This window comes from Falco biarmicus, chromosome 16, assembly GCF_023638135.1.
Source record: "Falco biarmicus isolate bFalBia1 chromosome 16, bFalBia1.pri, whole genome shotgun sequence".
Classification (NCBI taxonomy): domain Eukaryota; kingdom Metazoa; phylum Chordata; class Aves; order Falconiformes; family Falconidae; genus Falco; species Falco biarmicus.
Genome location: NC_079303.1, coordinates 6,259,987 through 6,276,374, shown reverse-complemented (window position 1 = coordinate 6,276,374; position 16,388 = coordinate 6,259,987). Strand labels below are relative to the sequence as shown.

General features: G+C 44.6%; 3 protein-coding genes across 5 annotated transcripts; 1 reads left to right on the top strand and 2 right to left on the bottom strand.

Moving 5' to 3' along the window:
* Positions 1–3,038: 3,038 nt before the first annotated feature.
* On the bottom strand, positions 3,039–7,665 carry LOC130159580 (transmembrane protein C1orf162 homolog). Of its 3 annotated transcripts, none has more exons than XM_056361305.1 (6): positions 6,636–7,665; positions 5,815–5,875; positions 5,347–5,446; positions 4,968–5,056; positions 4,321–4,400; positions 3,039–3,733 (listed from the first exon to the last, which is right to left on the bottom strand). In XM_056361305.1, the coding sequence occupies exons 2-6, from the start codon at positions 5,843–5,845 to the stop codon at positions 3,656–3,658; spliced, it is 378 nt and encodes a 125-aa protein (XP_056217280.1). In that variant the 5' UTR covers positions 5,846–5,875; positions 6,636–7,665; the 3' UTR covers positions 3,039–3,655. The 3 variants fall into 3 exon arrangements, with proteins under 3 accessions (XP_056217280.1, XP_056217282.1, XP_056217281.1); XM_056361307.1 differs by having other exon boundaries at positions 3,039–3,721; XM_056361306.1 differs by having other exon boundaries at positions 7,363–7,665.
* A 138-nt stretch (positions 7,666–7,803) lies between these two features.
* On the bottom strand, positions 7,804–10,998 carry ATP5PB (ATP synthase peripheral stalk-membrane subunit b). Its single transcript, XM_056361304.1, has 7 exons — positions 10,854–10,998; positions 10,688–10,730; positions 10,114–10,259; positions 9,454–9,617; positions 8,931–9,056; positions 8,541–8,720; positions 7,804–7,960 (listed from the first exon to the last, which is right to left on the bottom strand). The coding sequence occupies exons 1-7, from the start codon at positions 10,879–10,881 to the stop codon at positions 7,889–7,891; spliced, it is 759 nt and encodes a 252-aa protein (XP_056217279.1). The 5' UTR covers positions 10,882–10,998; the 3' UTR covers positions 7,804–7,888.
* Positions 10,999–11,022: 24 nt separating this feature from the next.
* WDR77 (WD repeat domain 77) lies at positions 11,023–16,257 on the top strand. The gene is made up of 10 exons (XM_056361302.1): positions 11,023–11,232; positions 11,355–11,540; positions 11,723–11,864; positions 11,937–11,986; positions 12,646–12,716; positions 13,110–13,164; positions 13,438–13,509; positions 13,610–13,718; positions 14,183–14,251; positions 14,464–16,257. Exons 1-10 carry the CDS (start codon positions 11,082–11,084, stop codon positions 14,621–14,623), a joined length of 1,065 nt encoding a protein of 354 aa, XP_056217277.1. The 5' UTR covers positions 11,023–11,081; the 3' UTR covers positions 14,624–16,257.
* Positions 16,258–16,388: the final 131 nt, after the last annotated feature.

The following is a 16,388-nucleotide window of genomic DNA, read 5'->3' as shown; positions in this document are numbered from 1 at the left end:
TGTTTTTTTTGGTTTTGTGCATATTTTTTTTGGTTTTGTTTTGTTCTGTTGTTTTTTTGGGTTTTTTTAGTAAGGATTGGTTGGGTCCACTGAAAAATAAGATAGATGTGTTCTTTGTTGTTGGTAATACAGCAGCTCACAATCCAGGCATGTCCTCACTGACTATTCTTACATCCTTTGTCTTCTCTGTCAGTTTAGACTAAATTTGAGTCTGGTCAACCTGTGCTGCAGCCAGTCTTGTCACATTTTCATGAATAATATAAATATTAGATGGATTTTATATTAATTCAGCCTGCTTGTCTCCTATGGCAATCAAAAAAGCAGCCTGTGTGAAATCTCCACACTGTTTTAAATTGATGTCCTGACTAGGACAGGACAGAAATTGCAGTAAATATTACACCACAGCTCACACAGCCTGTTTTTAGGCAACACAGGTCAAACTGAAAATAAGCCATTAAAGGTCAGGCTCTTTTTTCCCTATCTTTAAATAATAAAAGTGGTCTAGAAGAAGCAGAAAAGGGAGTGCATCATTCTGTTATTTATCTCAGAAAGTGTTGGCATCTGCTCCTTTAGCTGAGATCAGACATCTCAATTTATTATCTGATGTAACCCTCGTCACAGGCCAAAGCTCTGCCCTGTTACACAGTTCAACTCTATAAATAAACAGGCCAGCAAAGGAAGTCACTGCATAAGTACCTCAGAATTTTGCTGCATAATCTGTCATTATGAGTTGATAGGACTGATTGCTTTCAGCAGAAAAAACAGGTCTCACCTAAAGAGCAGAAAATTACTCGTTAGAATGATGCACAGCAAACTTTGCCTATGTAATTCTGAGAAACTGAGAGAAGAGGGAGCAACAGCACACCAAATTCCCAGCAGGCTGCCAGACAAGCTCCAAGAGAACAAGGCATAAGGATACGGAGGAAGAACAGAAACAGAGAGAACGGAGTAGGGGAAGCCGCTCTGCCTTCTGAAAGCAAGCTGCAAAGGAGAGCAGTCTCAGCGAGCTGACTGACCCTGCTCAGCCCCCCAAGAGGGAACTCCAGGCAACGGCTCCCTTCTTAGTGACGAAGCAGGACGCTCACCACAGCGGGACCCAGCCTCTCTCCGTAAGGCACCCAGAGGAGGTGTCCCACTGCAGGAGAGGGCTCATCAGCTGGCTTCTGCCCGTGGCAGTGCCAACTGGAAGAAGTTCACAGGTCTAGGTCCCTGGCTCCCACTCCCAGCAGTTACTCTGGAAATGGTTGTGGCATTCAGCTCCAGAGACAGATCAAACAGGCTGAATGATGCTTAAACTAGATGTGAAGATGGGTGAAGGTATGTACCAACAGTCCACGTGTATACAAAGTATCACTCAGGGAGAGCAATCGATTTAGCTCTCCTGTGAGAGCTGACTCATTGCTGGCTGAGGGAAATGCACCCTGACAATCACGTCAGCATCACCGCTGTAGCTCTAATAATTCATCCTTTTAACACTGCAACCAGATGTCAATTGCAAAATGCCAGGAAATATCATAAGGCACTACCGTCCATGCATCCTCCAAAGCGTCATTTAACCTGTGAGCCATTTCCACCCACTCTCCTAGGGCTGGACAATTTGTACCGGACTTGCCCACACCTAGGCAAATCCCTTGCGAATTCCTGCTGTGAAAGCTTGTCTTTAGGTAGACCACGAGTACAAACACCTCTAGCAGAAACTTACTGAAGTAGTGAAAATAGGAGAGCCAGAACAGTGAAACAAAGAGCACACAACCCCTCCTCTATTCAGATTAGAAGATGCAATTGTCCCAAATTCTGCTAGCTGTCTATATAACACAGTTGGCTGGTGGCTACCATTAAAAGCTGTGTACAACTATACAGAGCTCTTGGCACAGGAAAGGGAGAGACAGACAGATGCTCTGGGATGAGGGGACTCACTAGCAGCCACACAACAAATAGGGGGATGTCTGTCACCCTCCTTCTGCAAGGGCTGTTTACACACTCTGCTCTCTAGGTAGGCACACAAAATCGCCGCACTGTAGTCTGCAATGTTTCACAGAGTACATGAAATGGTCATGTTCAGTCTCAGTACAACTCAGAGTGAGGAAACACCTACGTGAAAAACACAGTAGCTGGGCTGGGGGTAGCCTGTGGTATGTCACCTTTTCTTGAATTTCTAACATAAGATCTAACAGCATCTTACACAGGAAGGTAGTGTTCTTGTTGGTATGGTGGAATAACCTCTGTACAAGCCAAGTAAATTTTCAGATCTCCTTATTTCTCAACTGCTGTCAGGCAGCAGAGTAACACTTATATTAAACAAAACCAAAAAAAAACCCCAAACACAAAAATGTGCACCAACCACAATTATCCCTTGTAAACCTCTCAGCAGCTAGCTGCACATTTTGAGGAGTAATGCGGTATTTTCGCTATTAAATAGTACTTGAAGAAACTGCCACGACTTGAGATGAGAATAGATAAAAGGAAAACAAAGACCACAAGTTCTACCCCGGACCCCGTAAAACTGTCGGGCCACAATGCCTCTTCAGGCAGACTCTGGAATGTAACAGTGTTTGTACATCTGCTTTTCGGTGGTCGCCCGAACTTCTACCAACTTCTGCAGTCACAAAGGCAGGACAACCCAAGAGAGCTGGCAGAGGTGGAGCCACTGCTCTGCTAACTGCTCGTTGGAAAGACACCGAAGGCACCACAGCCGAGCTGAGCGGCAGCCAGCTGCCCATCTGCGGCTTCGTGCTGCCATCAGGCGGTACGACCCGAGGCAATGGTCCTGCCAAAGAGGTTCCTCTAGAGGGGTGTTCGCAACAGCAGGCACGCGAACATCTGCATTTGCAGAAAAGAGAAATACCTGCAAGAATCTGACATGCTCTGGTGACCAGAAACAAGGAGGCTGCCGACGCCCTGAAGGCTGAGGCGGCAGGGAACTCCGCTCGGATTCAGCCTTGCAGGAGAAGTGCTGAACAACAGATGGAGATCACTATACTTACCCAGGCAACAAACCTTCCACCCCTGGGCACAGAATGTGCAGAGAAGCTTCTCTGTGGCTGCTAAGACGGAGTCATTCGTGGTAATTTATTCCCCGGTTTATGAAAAGGGGATGATTTCTCACTCTTTACAATATATTTAGAATGCTACAGGTAATAACACGTAAATGAGCATTTCCCAAAATGTTCACTGTCACACTATGACTGTGCATTCTTTTATGCGACCCAATCAGGAAGCAGATGTTTGTATACAAACAGTTCATTATCATAACTTCAATAAGCAGAAAATAACTAATCAGGGCACTTGGCAATCAAAAACCAAGAAAAATGCTATAGTCTGTGACGGAAAAGGGAAATGTTAGGGCAGACAAACAGGTGCAGAGTATCACTTCCATTGTTCAACTCCCTTTGGTAGCTCAAAGCAATAGTAAACACACAAACAGAAACTTTAAAAGTGCAGCAAGATTTCTACAGGAAATATGGTATAAAAAGCCATTTGTCCACAGCCATTGACAAGCAGTTTGGAATAGGAGACATTAGTTTCCCTCTGTAGCTATAGGATCAGTTCATGGTACCTACAGCAGTGCTGGCATTTCTCAGAGCAACACAGGCCTTAATATAACGTCCTGGTAGCATTTGATGTCAGCATCTTCATTTCACTAGAAACTTCATCATCACACAGCCATTGGCATCCCACTCTGCTGGAAGACCAGAGTGGCATAGGCAACCTCATTCTGGGGCTGTGAAAGAAACTGCAAATATTAGAGAGTGTGCAAGCATCGCATCTCAGCATGAATGTCTTGCTTTTAATTTGTCCTCAATGCTACACACCATAAACAGTCACAGTGTGTCCCTGCACATGGGAAATTAGTAAATGCTATGGCGCTGGATCAGACCAGTTTTCAGTCTAGCTCAGGATCCTGGGTCAACTCTGCATCAACTCCAAAGAATCAACATAATGAAGGAAAACTGCAGAAATGCTTGCCCTTTGAAAAGGTTTTCCCCTGACCTGCCTTATTAGTGGTTTAGTTCTGTCCCAGAACCCTTGAAATACATGGGGAGTATGGCATTTGAGCCCTGTGATAACAGAGAAGGAATGTCTTTCCTCCTACTGTCCAGGTACCTCCCTCAGGTAACTCCCTGGACTACTTATAAACACAGGCTGAAGCCTTGGATGCACAAAAGAGAGCACGTTTCCTTAGCCAAAAGAACTGTCGACTAACACTCAAGTCTCACAAACACAAATCTCTTTTCTCCCTATTCAGATTTGTATTTACCATTCTATCAAGAATCTGAAGTCTCTGCCCGAAGTATTAGAAATAGTAGCTGTGACCTTTACCTGGACGTTCCTAGCACATTCCTCAGTCACCGTCTGAGAGGGAACTTGCTCTTGTGAACTTTGGTGGCATCTCTTACACCCTAGGCAGGAGAGGGATACCAGCCTCAGCTGTCTGCACCATGCTTGGAGAGACAGCGCAAGAGAGGCTCAAACGCATGGTGACAGAGCGTGTGGCTTAGACGCAGCTTGTAAAGCCTGTCACAGCCCTTTGCTGCAAAGCGAGCAGCTTGGTAGCCCAAGTCCCTGCACACCTGTTGGAAGTGGCTAGGATGAAAGCAATTGACACATCCGGTGAGAATTCTGTGTGGCCAGTGTTAGGACAAGAAAAAACAACAAAACAACCCACCACAACTCATCAGTGCTGAAGTTAATTCTTCCATGAAAACAGCCCCTGGGATAACTCCTCATTACTGTCAGGAATGATGTGTTGGTCAATACATTAATTATTCAAGGCAGACATCATTTGAGCCTCTTTCAAAGTAACTTCTGTAGAAGTTACTTTGAAACCCTAGTGCTCCAAGATGCAGCTCAAAGAACATGGAAACAGCACCATCAGGTTAAGATGTGCAGCACGAGGTGTTAAACACTTCCCTGCCACTAGCTCTGGATCATCCTGCTGCTGTTATTCCCTCTGCTGTGCCACTTACTTTTTCTGAAGATGTGGGTGATTGCAAAAAACAGAAAAGTCAACACGATGCCAGAGATAAAGGCTAGCGACACGTAGAGTATTTCATGGCTGTTGATAGACAGAAAATAGTGTCAGAATCCCCAGTTTTAACAGGTGTTGAAGAATCAGTGGTGCTCAAATTCAAACTTTATGAACACATCATTTACCCCAAGCCCCACAAGATTAAAAGGTGTGTGTTAAGCATCACTGTGAATTATCTAGTGCAGACTAAGAAATTCTAAGCAGCCTTTTAAAATCCCAAGACAAATGCATTACATTTAACTCCTCCCTTACGGGAGGAGTCCGCAGTCTCAGGGAACCCTGTGTTTGAAGTCAGGAAATAAAGGTGGAACATTTACTTATCAATCCAGCATTTGACTTCTGAAGATTTCAAATCAGCTGCAGAGGTATATACAGTGGTATACCAAGTAACAGTAGTGGGAATGGGTTCTGGTGTAACTGGAAGTGAATAGAAAAAATAATAAATATATATACACATACCAAAAACAACATATATCAACACCTGCTTTTAAAACGTGGTAGTTTCTCCAGTAAAATTACAAGCAGCAAGAGGCATGTGCCTATCCAAGTTAATATTATTGTAAGCATAACTCTTCTCTGTCAGAGGGCTGAAGGTGGAAACACCAGGCAGAAAAATCATAGTTTCTAACATTACTGTCACACAGCAGCCTTCAGGAGCCATGCAGTTCTTCCCCAAATGCATACATCTGCTAAGCTGCCCCCACAGCAGCCCTTTTTGACTCAGGACAGTATCAACTTAGTCAAGAATACTGCACCTAAGAAAACTCCGTAAGGAAAAAAAATACCTGTATTCGCATTTGAGGAACCACTTCCCATTCTCGCTCCAAACACTAACAGTGAGAGAAGCTAAAAGGAAGGGGGTGAGGGGGAAGAAAAAAAAAGGTTGTATTTATGTATATATATGTACACACATACACTAGAGCAAAACAAACCTGTCACCATCTTTCTAACTCATACACTTTATTTAGTTTTTATCCATTTCTCAGACCTCTTACACAAAGCGGCACAAAGCCACAGCAGCAAACCTGGCAACTACTCAGGCGGACTCCTACTTCCCAGTGTCTTGGTCCTACACCTGTATGTGCATGCTCACTATGCTTTGATGAACATGCTATCTTCTTTCAAAAAAATGCAGTATATTTAATAACTAAAAAAGCACCCACAGTATTATTTTTGCAGCAGCTAGAACAGTGAGCTTTATGGACATTATCATCAGAAGCACCTTTGAAAAAAAAAAAAGTGCCTTTATGTTTTGCTTTCTCAAGTTACACTTGATTTTTTTCCACCAAAGCAAGAACTATAACTTTTTTTTCTCAAGTTTGGGGGTGGAATTGTAAAGATAGGGAAAGATTGGTCTACTACATATTTCCTACCCTGGTTTTTCTCACTACACAACTTGCAAACTGCACATTACAACATGAAAGTTTTGCCAACAACTTCAAAGTAAGCATCCTGATCTCTGTTGCTGTCATCTTCTTCTACCACACGTCACTCGCTGCCCAAATTCCAAGAGTCAAACCGTTAAAATGCCCCAGTTTCCTACACGGCATCTGAAAGTGCATCATTTGCAGTAATAAGACAATTAAGCAATACAGCTCTATCTTACCTCCCACCATAGAGCTGCTGCCCACCTGCCGGTGGAAAACTCCTGGAGTGTTAGCACAGCAGTTTACCACTTGCTTTGTGAAAACTCTATCAAACTAGTTAAAGCTCAAGTGTCATTCGACTATGGGGTTACACAAATGTGGAAGTTGAGCAACTTCACTTTTTTTTTAATTAAAAAGAAACAGGAAACTATGAAAGATGTCTGCAATCTCAGAAGAGTTATAAAGTCAGCTTCAGCTTAAGTTACCTTACTTTTAAGTAAGGTTCTTACCCTCTAAAGAACACCTGTTTTGCTTAACTATTGTATTGAAAAGCATAGAAAAGTGCTATTTTACCAACTCCACTAGAAGCATTTCCCTACTGTGGACCCAATCCATACAAAGGAAGCACATAAGCACACCCTTAGTCTGCCTAAGTTTATTTACTAAATAAATCGCTTTCCAACACAGAAAGGATGAGATTTCACATAGGTAGGTGCTTTCCTCAGCTAGGTCATTTGAGATGTAACAAAATCCTTTAGGGAGAAAGTTTTCTCTAAGAAAATGAAAGGGCTTATACTGCATATTATCATAATACACATAAAACAGTTTTCCTCATTACACAAAAAAAGAATCTTTCCGAAAATGTCCACCCTCTAGAATAAGGTTATCCGTTTCATTGTTTTAAACTTAATATTGGTGACTTCACTTGAAGCCAAGTTTTCTGGTAGCTTCTGGTAAGTTTCTTACCAGCTACGTCCTCATTTCCACAGAACAGGAAGGTGCTTTCACCGCTGCTTGAAGCTTTGTTATAAGAAGTGCTCCTTCCAGTACACTTTTAAAATGAGGATATTCATTTAGAGGACCTCCCAGTATTGGACCAGATGAACAAGAGCACTGGCACTCATTTTGATTTTAGAACACATTTACAGCTACAGCCAATATCTACAGGTCATTATCACACAGAATTCTAAACCAAAAACTGACCACTGTACTAGCACCAGATTTTTCACTGCGAAGTTCTGTTATCTCTGGAAGTGCTCATGACCAAACAAGGAACCAAACAGAACAGCACATACTGCGGTTGCAAATAATTGCCCACTACAAACTGGACTGGCTTATGTGACTGATCTGGCTACTTCAAACATGAAAAGGAAATCTTTGTCGCTACTGCTAGTGAAAGACAGCAGATTGTTTTGTTTGTTTGTTTAATGACACTTTAGAATTATACAGTTTCCAACAGTAATGCGACAAATGTCAGTGGAATCAGACGTAGCTACACTGCTGCCTGGGCACTCTTCGATAACGCCTTCAGGTCCAAAATGCACTTTGCAATGCTTTCCTTCTGCTGCAAAAGAAAGGAAGAGAGCTTTCAGATGACAGACTTTATGAAACACATTGAAACAAGCAAAATATGCATTCTAATGCATTTTAGATAATCCTTTCTAGACCCGTAAAATGAGTTACAGATTAAAAGGGATAGAATTATAGCTCATGAAGTCAGAGATTCAAATCCAAACAGTGATCTGCATGCAGTGCTTAGGAACATGTTTTCTTTTTTTCTTCTCAGCTTCATCCCGTAAGAGAAAGGACATTTAGAGCCCATCTGCAGATTTTAAACTGCCATTGTCTTACACTGAGAATTTTGCAAGTGAGTTCCCTCACCTGTTACCTACACAATTTATCACAAGCTTAGCTCTGCTGCAACAAACCCACACATGATTCTAGCTTAAATCACCAGCAACACAAGCACCTGGTACCTAGTAAGTGGACTCATTAGCTTTTAATCAGCAGCAGGAATGCCCTGCAGCCACATTTAGAAGTCACCCAAAGATGACCTATCATCTTCTGGCTTAAGCCAGAATCACTGGACAGCAAATGTTTGTATAGGCTAAAATGTAAAACAGATTTTAAAAAAAAGCAAGTACCTGTTGAGGTGTGATGCTCTGAACCACATTCTTCTCCACCCACTGAATCATGTGATCTTGTTCTTTCTGACGCTTTAAATTCTGCATAGCCACTTGATAGTCCAGCCTTTTCTTTACTTCATTGTACACTGTCAGTAATCTTTCTCGATAATTAGTTTCCAGCAACATAGCAATATTATTCTAGACACAGAAAATGAAATTAAAAGGTTAACATTCAGCAAGAATACAACACAGCAGAACACATTCTATAACAAAAGATCAGGTGGAACTGGTCCTGTCTGCAATACACAGAGGGTAAATGGTTTGTTACTTGTTAGCAGTTTAAAAGGCACCCAGATTACATAGCAGAGGATCACAGTGGAAATGAACAGCAGCACTGCAACTACGTACTCGCTTAGCGTCAAAGAGGTAACTGCGGCCTTCGACCCGCCATTGCTCCTTCTTCTCCTGTTCAATGGCAGTCTCAAGGTCCTTGATAGCTGCATTTTTCACAGCTGAAGCTTCAGCAATTTTGTCCTGAAAGAAACAAAAAATATGTTTCAGAATGAAAGTATGATGCAAGGTGATGTGTAATTAACAGTGATCTGTAATTACTTCTGAAGTTCTGCACTAACATTTGAAAAATGTCTGCATGAACTGGATTGTGCCAGGGCTGAGGTTAAAGGATGGCAAGAGGGAAGAATCAGGGTTTATAATCAACTATCCTTTCAAAAAAAAATTCTGCTGGCATGTTTTATTTTTTAAGACTTATGCAACACCACCAACACAAGATCTAACCTATACCTTATTTTAGCATCATTCTGAAAATATTAAGACTCAGATTTTTATGATAGCCTGGACACAGTACTCTTAAATATTTAAGCAAACAACTTAGAATAGTTACTACTACATTTGATTTGGTTTCTTTTGTTACCTCATTAAGTTTGTCAGCAAAAGCTGCTACAGCAGACCCATATTTTTTTACACCATAAATGATGATTGATATTATGCAGGCAGCTGCAACTGTCTCATGGTTAACAACATAGATTTCCTTAGAAAGCAAGTAAAGCACAAGTCCAGTTCCCAACATGTAAGGACCTAAAGAGAAAATGAACAGCATTATTTACACAAAGCATAAAGAGGCTCACTGAAGTCAGACCTAAGAAACAGCTAGTTTAAGGCTTACAAGATCAGGAAACGTTCCCTCCTACTGTAACAGAAAGTAGAAACCCAACACCACCACAAAGAAGGGTGCTCACCAGAAGTGGAAGCAACCTGCACCTTACATGGGATGTGCTGCTTCTGCTTATTCAGAACCAAGCAAAAATCTCTGTTTAAATATTCTGAGGGTCAGCAAGCAAATAAATTCCCCTGCAAGACCAAGCTCGTGATGCTCTTTTAGCCTTTATTTGAAGCACAGGTACCTAGCTTCAGAGCCAGGAAGCACTGCACTGGCTCATCCTTCACACCCTCCTTCTGCATATGCAAAAAATAATCTTCCCTAGTATATTACCTTTTCAGCATCCAGAAGCTGTGGACAGAACTAAATAACTACATATACATTTTTAGAAAAAAGTAAAAGCATATTATTAACCTGTAACTCCTGTTTTAGGATAGAGAAACTGGAAAAACTCCTCAGGGATCAAACCATAACGAACTTCTCCTCCTTTCTCAGGCAGAGGTGGCAAAGGAGCCAAACACTGCTGAGTGGTATGCAGGGGTCTTGCGGTGTGCAATACTCTATAAACAATAAAAGAGTTTCTATTAAGCTTCTTATTAAAAAGACCCCAAAAGCCAACACAAAAAAAGCCACCCTTAGATAAGGCTCACACACACTTCCAATTAAATAGGCTGGCATTCATTAGACACGCCTCCTTTGAAGAAGTGGGTGGGACTAGATAACCTCCAGAGGTTCCTGCCGACCGTAATTATTTTATAACGCTACAACATTAATTAGAAACATAAAGACAAGACCCCAGAGCAACATTATTTCCAAACAACCACCAGCAGGTTTCCAAGTCGCTCCCAGGCCTCCTCAGAGCCCATCACTAGGAGGGGCCGCCAGCCCAGCCGGGCCACCCGGTTCACCAGCGGCGCCGCTAGGCCCCAGCCAGAGGTCAAAGCCCTCAGGCTGACTGCCGAGGCCCCGGGCCGTCCCCGGTACTCACCCCACGGCGACGGGAGGCGCCAGGCTCCTCAGCGCAGCCGGGGCTGAGGGAAGAAGAGGGGCAGCGAGGGCGTCAGGACAGAACTCAGCTAGGACAGGACAACCCACTGCCCACCACCCCCACCCCAGGTAGAAGGTACTTTCCCCCCCCCTCCCCCGCGGCTCACCAGCGCGAAGAACGAGGCGGGAGAGCATGGCGGGCGGGCGGGCCGAGCCGGGCAGCGACACGACCCACTTCGTCCCGGTGACCGCCTGGCGCCTCCGCACCAAGATGGCGGTAGGGAAGATCTCGCGAGAGGAGCACGACGGGGCGGGCCGGGCCGGGAACTCTCGCGAGAGGCAACGGCGCGGGAGCACGTGGGGGCGCCACCGGCCCCGCTCCCGCCGCTGCCGCCATGGAGGAGCCGCCGCCCGAGCAGCCCCCGCCGCCCCCCGCGGCCCCGGCGGACGGGGAGGCCGCAGCCGCGGCCGGCCCCGAGTGGAACATCCCGCCCAACGCGCCCGCCTGCATGGAGCGGCACCTGGAGGGCGCGCACTACCGCGCAGGTAGCGGGGCCGCGGGCAGGCCGGGCCGGGGAGGGAGCGGGGGCGCGGGGGCCGGGCCGGGCCGGGCCTGTCGGGGAGCGGCGGCGGGCGCTCACCGGTCTGTCCCCTCGGCTCTCCCGCAGACGGGGCCCTGCTGCTGGGCGCCTCGGGGCTGAGCGGGCGCTGCTGGACTGGCTCCCTCTGGGTCTTCGCCGACCCCCGCCGCGCCCCCAGCGAGGGCTTCTGCACCGCCGGCGTCCAGACGGAAGCGGGTGTCGCCGACCTGTGCTGGGTGGCGGACAGGGGCATCCTGGTGGCCTCCGACTCCGGTAAGCAATGGGGATCCCCCCCCAGGCTGAGGTGTGTGCACCCCCTCACCCGCCCGCCCGGTAGATGTGGGTCCTCCCCCCTCACTCTGGGTGGGTGTCCCCCCCCTTACTCCCCCCACTCTAGGTGGGTCTCCCCCACCTCACCCCCCAGCTGAGGTGGGTGCTCCCCCGGCTTCCCCCAGGCGCCGTGGAGCTGTGGGAGCTGGATGAGAACGAAACCCTCATCGTTAACAAGTTCTGTAAATACGAGCACGATGACATCACGATGACGGTGGCCGTCCTGGCCGGCAGCACTCAGGCTGTCAGCGGTGGCATGGACTTCTGGTGAGTGTCCCCAGGCCGGCTGCCATGTGCTAGGGCTGGTGCTGGGTGCTGACTGCTCACTCTTGTCCACAGCGTGAAGGTCTGGGACCTCCCACAGCAAACGGTGCTACACTCCTACAGAGGTGAGTGCCACGCTGGCCCTGGCCCCTAGCTCCTCCTGGCCCCTCACTGGTTGCTGCAGCATCACTGGTTGTCTCCCACCTACTGAGCCACGCTTGGGGCCGTGATCTAATGTTTACTAGTCTGTGAAGTTTCTGACACAGCCTTTTATTTTGTCTGTTGTTCATTTCTGTCTGCAGAACGAATGCTGTAAGGCTTACCTTGCCATGCATTTCTTAAGTGTATTTTAGAGTACTACTTCTGTACTGAAATCTTTCCTTCACCTGCATATGATTGTGTGATCTCCTAACCCATATTTGTTTTGAACAGCAGCACATTAGAGATGTTGATCTCTGGAGATGTGGTATTGTGATCTCCAGCCACAGCAGAGGCCATACTCTGCTTGATCCTCTCCCCCCAGCCCCTTTGTAACTGCCCTCTTGTCTGGAGAGTCTTCCTCAAGCTTATGCATGTCACAGGGACTTGATTGCAGTGGCTGTGGTTCGATTTGGCAGCTCATCAGTTTGGTACAAAGCAGTTGGCTATTACCAAGTAGAAGTTACCCTGTATCTGGGCATAAACTATTCTTATTTATATTGCTGTGCCTTCAGAGGTCCTTGGGAATACGTGGGAAAGTTGGATACAATCTTTGAGCCTCTTTATCCTTTTGTGCTTTTGGTAGCTCACTCCGATTCAGTGACATGTGTGGCTTCCTGTCCTGGTAAGGACACTGTGTTCCTGTCCTGTGCTGAGGTAAAGCTCTCTCTCGCTCGTTCTCTAATTCTACCCAATAAAAATGAGATACAGCTTCAGTTATTTACAGTTAAATGCACTTACTGAGAAACCACCTGTTGTGTTGCAAGCTGCATACATGTGTTATTTCAGTTTGCAGTCTGATGAGTTGACAGTCGGCTTACCAAGCTGATTTCTACAGGTTTGTATTAAAATGTGGGAGCTCCTTGGCTTGTCCTGGGGATGACTGAAGGAGCTAACTTGCAGTTAACGGCAGCATCATTTCAACACAAAGGAAGAGGTGGTGTGGTTTTGAATTTGGGTCAATAGTAGTTCTGCAGTGAATCTGAATTTATGCCTACTCCCTACCACAAAGAAATTGTAAAAATCTTTTTGTTCACTTTGGATTTGTAGGACAGCAGAACTCTACTCTGGGACACCAGATGCCCCAAACCAGCTACTCGAATTGGTATGTTTCTCTATGCAGTCACTGCTTGTATATGAGTTTTTGTTGGAAGAAACAAAGTATTTTATGCCAGACTTCACTACATCTAATGACAAATCGAGGGGTGTGACCATTTAGGCAGAAAAGTCTATTAAAACCAAAAGGAGTCTAACTATCACAGAAGTACAATAAGTGTTAAAATATTTGTCTTAGTGGCCTAGCAGTGCTAAATGAGATAGTGCGGCAACATCTTTGTGCTGACTCTTTTCACACTCATCCCACTTCATTTACTCACAGTTTGCAGTGCCTGTAATCATGTCCCTACCTCAGTCATGTGGCATCCACAGAAAAGTGACATCTTTGCTTTGGGTAAGAAGTGACCTTATTATTTGACTTTTCATCAGACAAATCAAGGTCTGTCTGTTCTCATGACAGTTTTGCTAATAACTTCATTCTTTCTCTCTTAAAGGTGATGAAAATGGAACAGTCGCACTAGTAGACACAAGGAATCCCGATTCTGCCCTCAGCGCCACTGTGCATACCCGAAGTATCACAGGGTTTGCATTTTCTGCACATAGGTACAGTCTGATGTACTGGCATAGAATGTGTGATTACATACACTTGAAAGCCTTATTTCTTTTTAGAATAAATGTATGAGTACTAGGTTTGGTCTTTTTATCAAGAAGATCAATAGTGAAGAATAGAGGAAAACGAACAATATCTCATTTTTTATAAGACGTGTGAATGTACATGAGAACACTTTGGCAGTATTCAGATTTATTGACCTGGTCACTGTGGGAATTTTTCTAATTACAGTCACCTCTGCCTGAAGGAGGATTACTTGCTTTCCAATGCTAATAGAATATTCTTGCTTCATATGCTGCAACCTGCCAAATGATGAAGAAAACATTTTTCTAAGACTTAGTGTGTTAATTTACTGTACCTCGGTCAGCTCACTAAGTGTGTTTTTCACAAGTTTATCCTCAAGAAGCTTTCTTGTATTTGATTGTTCTAACTGTGGTCTCATCTCTGTCCTCTCTAGTTCACCCTTACTGGCTTCGATCAGTGAAGACTGCTCAGTAGCTGTTCTTGACTCAGAGCTCTCAGAGGTGTAAGTACTAGGCGGACTGTATTCACTACTGTGGCTGTTTGTCTTGCTGCCTTCCCATTAAGTTGGTTATTTATCCATACGCTGAGTGGAAAACGCGATTCTGCTTAAGTGGGGGAGCATCATTCTAATAAACTAGCAGTTAGGAATTGCAGAAGCCCATAAACTGTTAAGTGACAATGCTTTATGGCTAACGGACTGTTTGTGTCTTCCAGGTTCAGAAACCGTTCTCATCAAGACTTTGTAAAAGGCTTATCATGGTCTCCTTCAGACAATGCCTTGCTCACCACAGTTGGATGGGATCATCAGGTTTTACATCACACTGTCCCCATACCAACTGGTGAAGCTTCTGGAGTCAACTGTGTAAAAGAATAGTTTTATAAACTCACGGTCCAAATTCCTTCCTGGCATTACTTTGATTCTGCTGAAGTCAAAGGTGTGTGTGAACTGGAGCGGGTATGGTCTGTTGTCTGCCTTGAAGCTTGTGACTAAGAAGATTCCTGTAGTAATTTTGAGTTAGGCATAAGTTAGTTACAAACCAAGCTTTACCCTCTCAGGAGCTGGCTTCACCTGTGATAAGACTTCAGTATTTTACCCAGAGAAAATTGACTTCAGGCACAGAGGAGAGAGACAGGGAATTAGGTATAATTGGGGAAAAAAAAAAAAAAAAAAAAGGACTTGATCCCTCCCTCAGTTCTGCAAACCATCCATGGAATTAATAGAAGCATTTTTTTGGGGAGGTTAAAAACAGAACCTCTTGTTAGTTGGATGTGAGAGCCTCACTTTTGCGTAAAGTTCTTTGCTACATAAATAAATTCTTCCAACCCAATGGGGAGACATGTTAGCATTTAAAGACTAGAAGGGTACCACTGTTGTCCTTAAAGCAGCATTTGGTTTAGGGCTGGTCTTCAATATCTGCTAGCCTGGATCCTGTGGCGAGCGCTGTTGTATGTGCTGGTATCGGAATAGCAGCGTTTGGTGTGAGGAGTCTCAGATGCTGTGTGATAAGGATCCCAGCTGTAGCCCTGTAATTAAACACCTTCGTGATAGCACGTGATACTGCAACCTGTGATGCTCAGCATTGGCCTGGCAGCTGAGGCCAGCTCAAAGGGGCTGTTAACTGTAGGAAGTTAGCACTGTTTGACACCGTGCTTCATCTCCTCTGTGCTGAAGACAACTTATTCAGAGATAAGACCTGTGAACAAAAGTTTATGTAAGGGGAAAAACTGGACTAAGGACTTCAGTTTTCGTTTGCTTGCTCCTAGAAACAGACTCTGCTTAGTGATAAATAAGCCTCCTTATGCACTTGTGATAAGTGACTTTGTGCTGGTGACTGAGGGGGTCACGCATTCCCAGAATCCCCAAAATGGACTCCATGTAATCCTTAGAGGTGTTTTTGTAATATACCACATACTTTTCAAACTAAACTGTTGCCCTGGAACATACTTAACTGACAAAAATATCATTGCTCTGCATGCATTGCCACTGCTCTAGGCTCCTGGACAGAATAAAGCAGGTCCTGACTAATGAAACAAAAATACTATCGAAGTGAATGCTACTCCTGTTCCTTTAGCATGATGGCAACGCTAAAGTGTACACCGCTTCCAGTTCCATTATGCAGTTCCACCCCTGCATAAACGTAGGTTTTAGTTGATCCACATTGTGCAGAGCCCACAAGAGATTTTTAGGCAGACTAAGCCTTCCCAGGCTCTGTACTTTTTTCATCTTTTTCAACCTCATTTGCTGCTTTTTTAATTCCCACGTGATATAGGTGTTTACAGAGCAAACTTCTCCATCTAGAGCAGTGTATGACAAGGAAAAGGTAACTGATTATAGGAACTGACAAGTTTCCTCAAAAGTACCCCTTGAACAACCAGAAGAGTTACCTGTTACGGACCTCTGATGTGTACTGCAAACTAAAACAGGTCTTGTGCTGTTTGTGAAAAAGTTGTTTTGGAAAAAGTGGAAGACTGTTTTTAAATAAATCATAGTTTTCATTTGTAACTGGGTATATGTTTCACCAGGCTACTTCTGTAGTATCGAAGAGCCACCTGAGATCATTCACACAGTCAAAGTTGTGATTTCAGTCCCTGAAATTAATACCGTTCTTAAATAAATGTGCACCGTATTACTGTTTAAT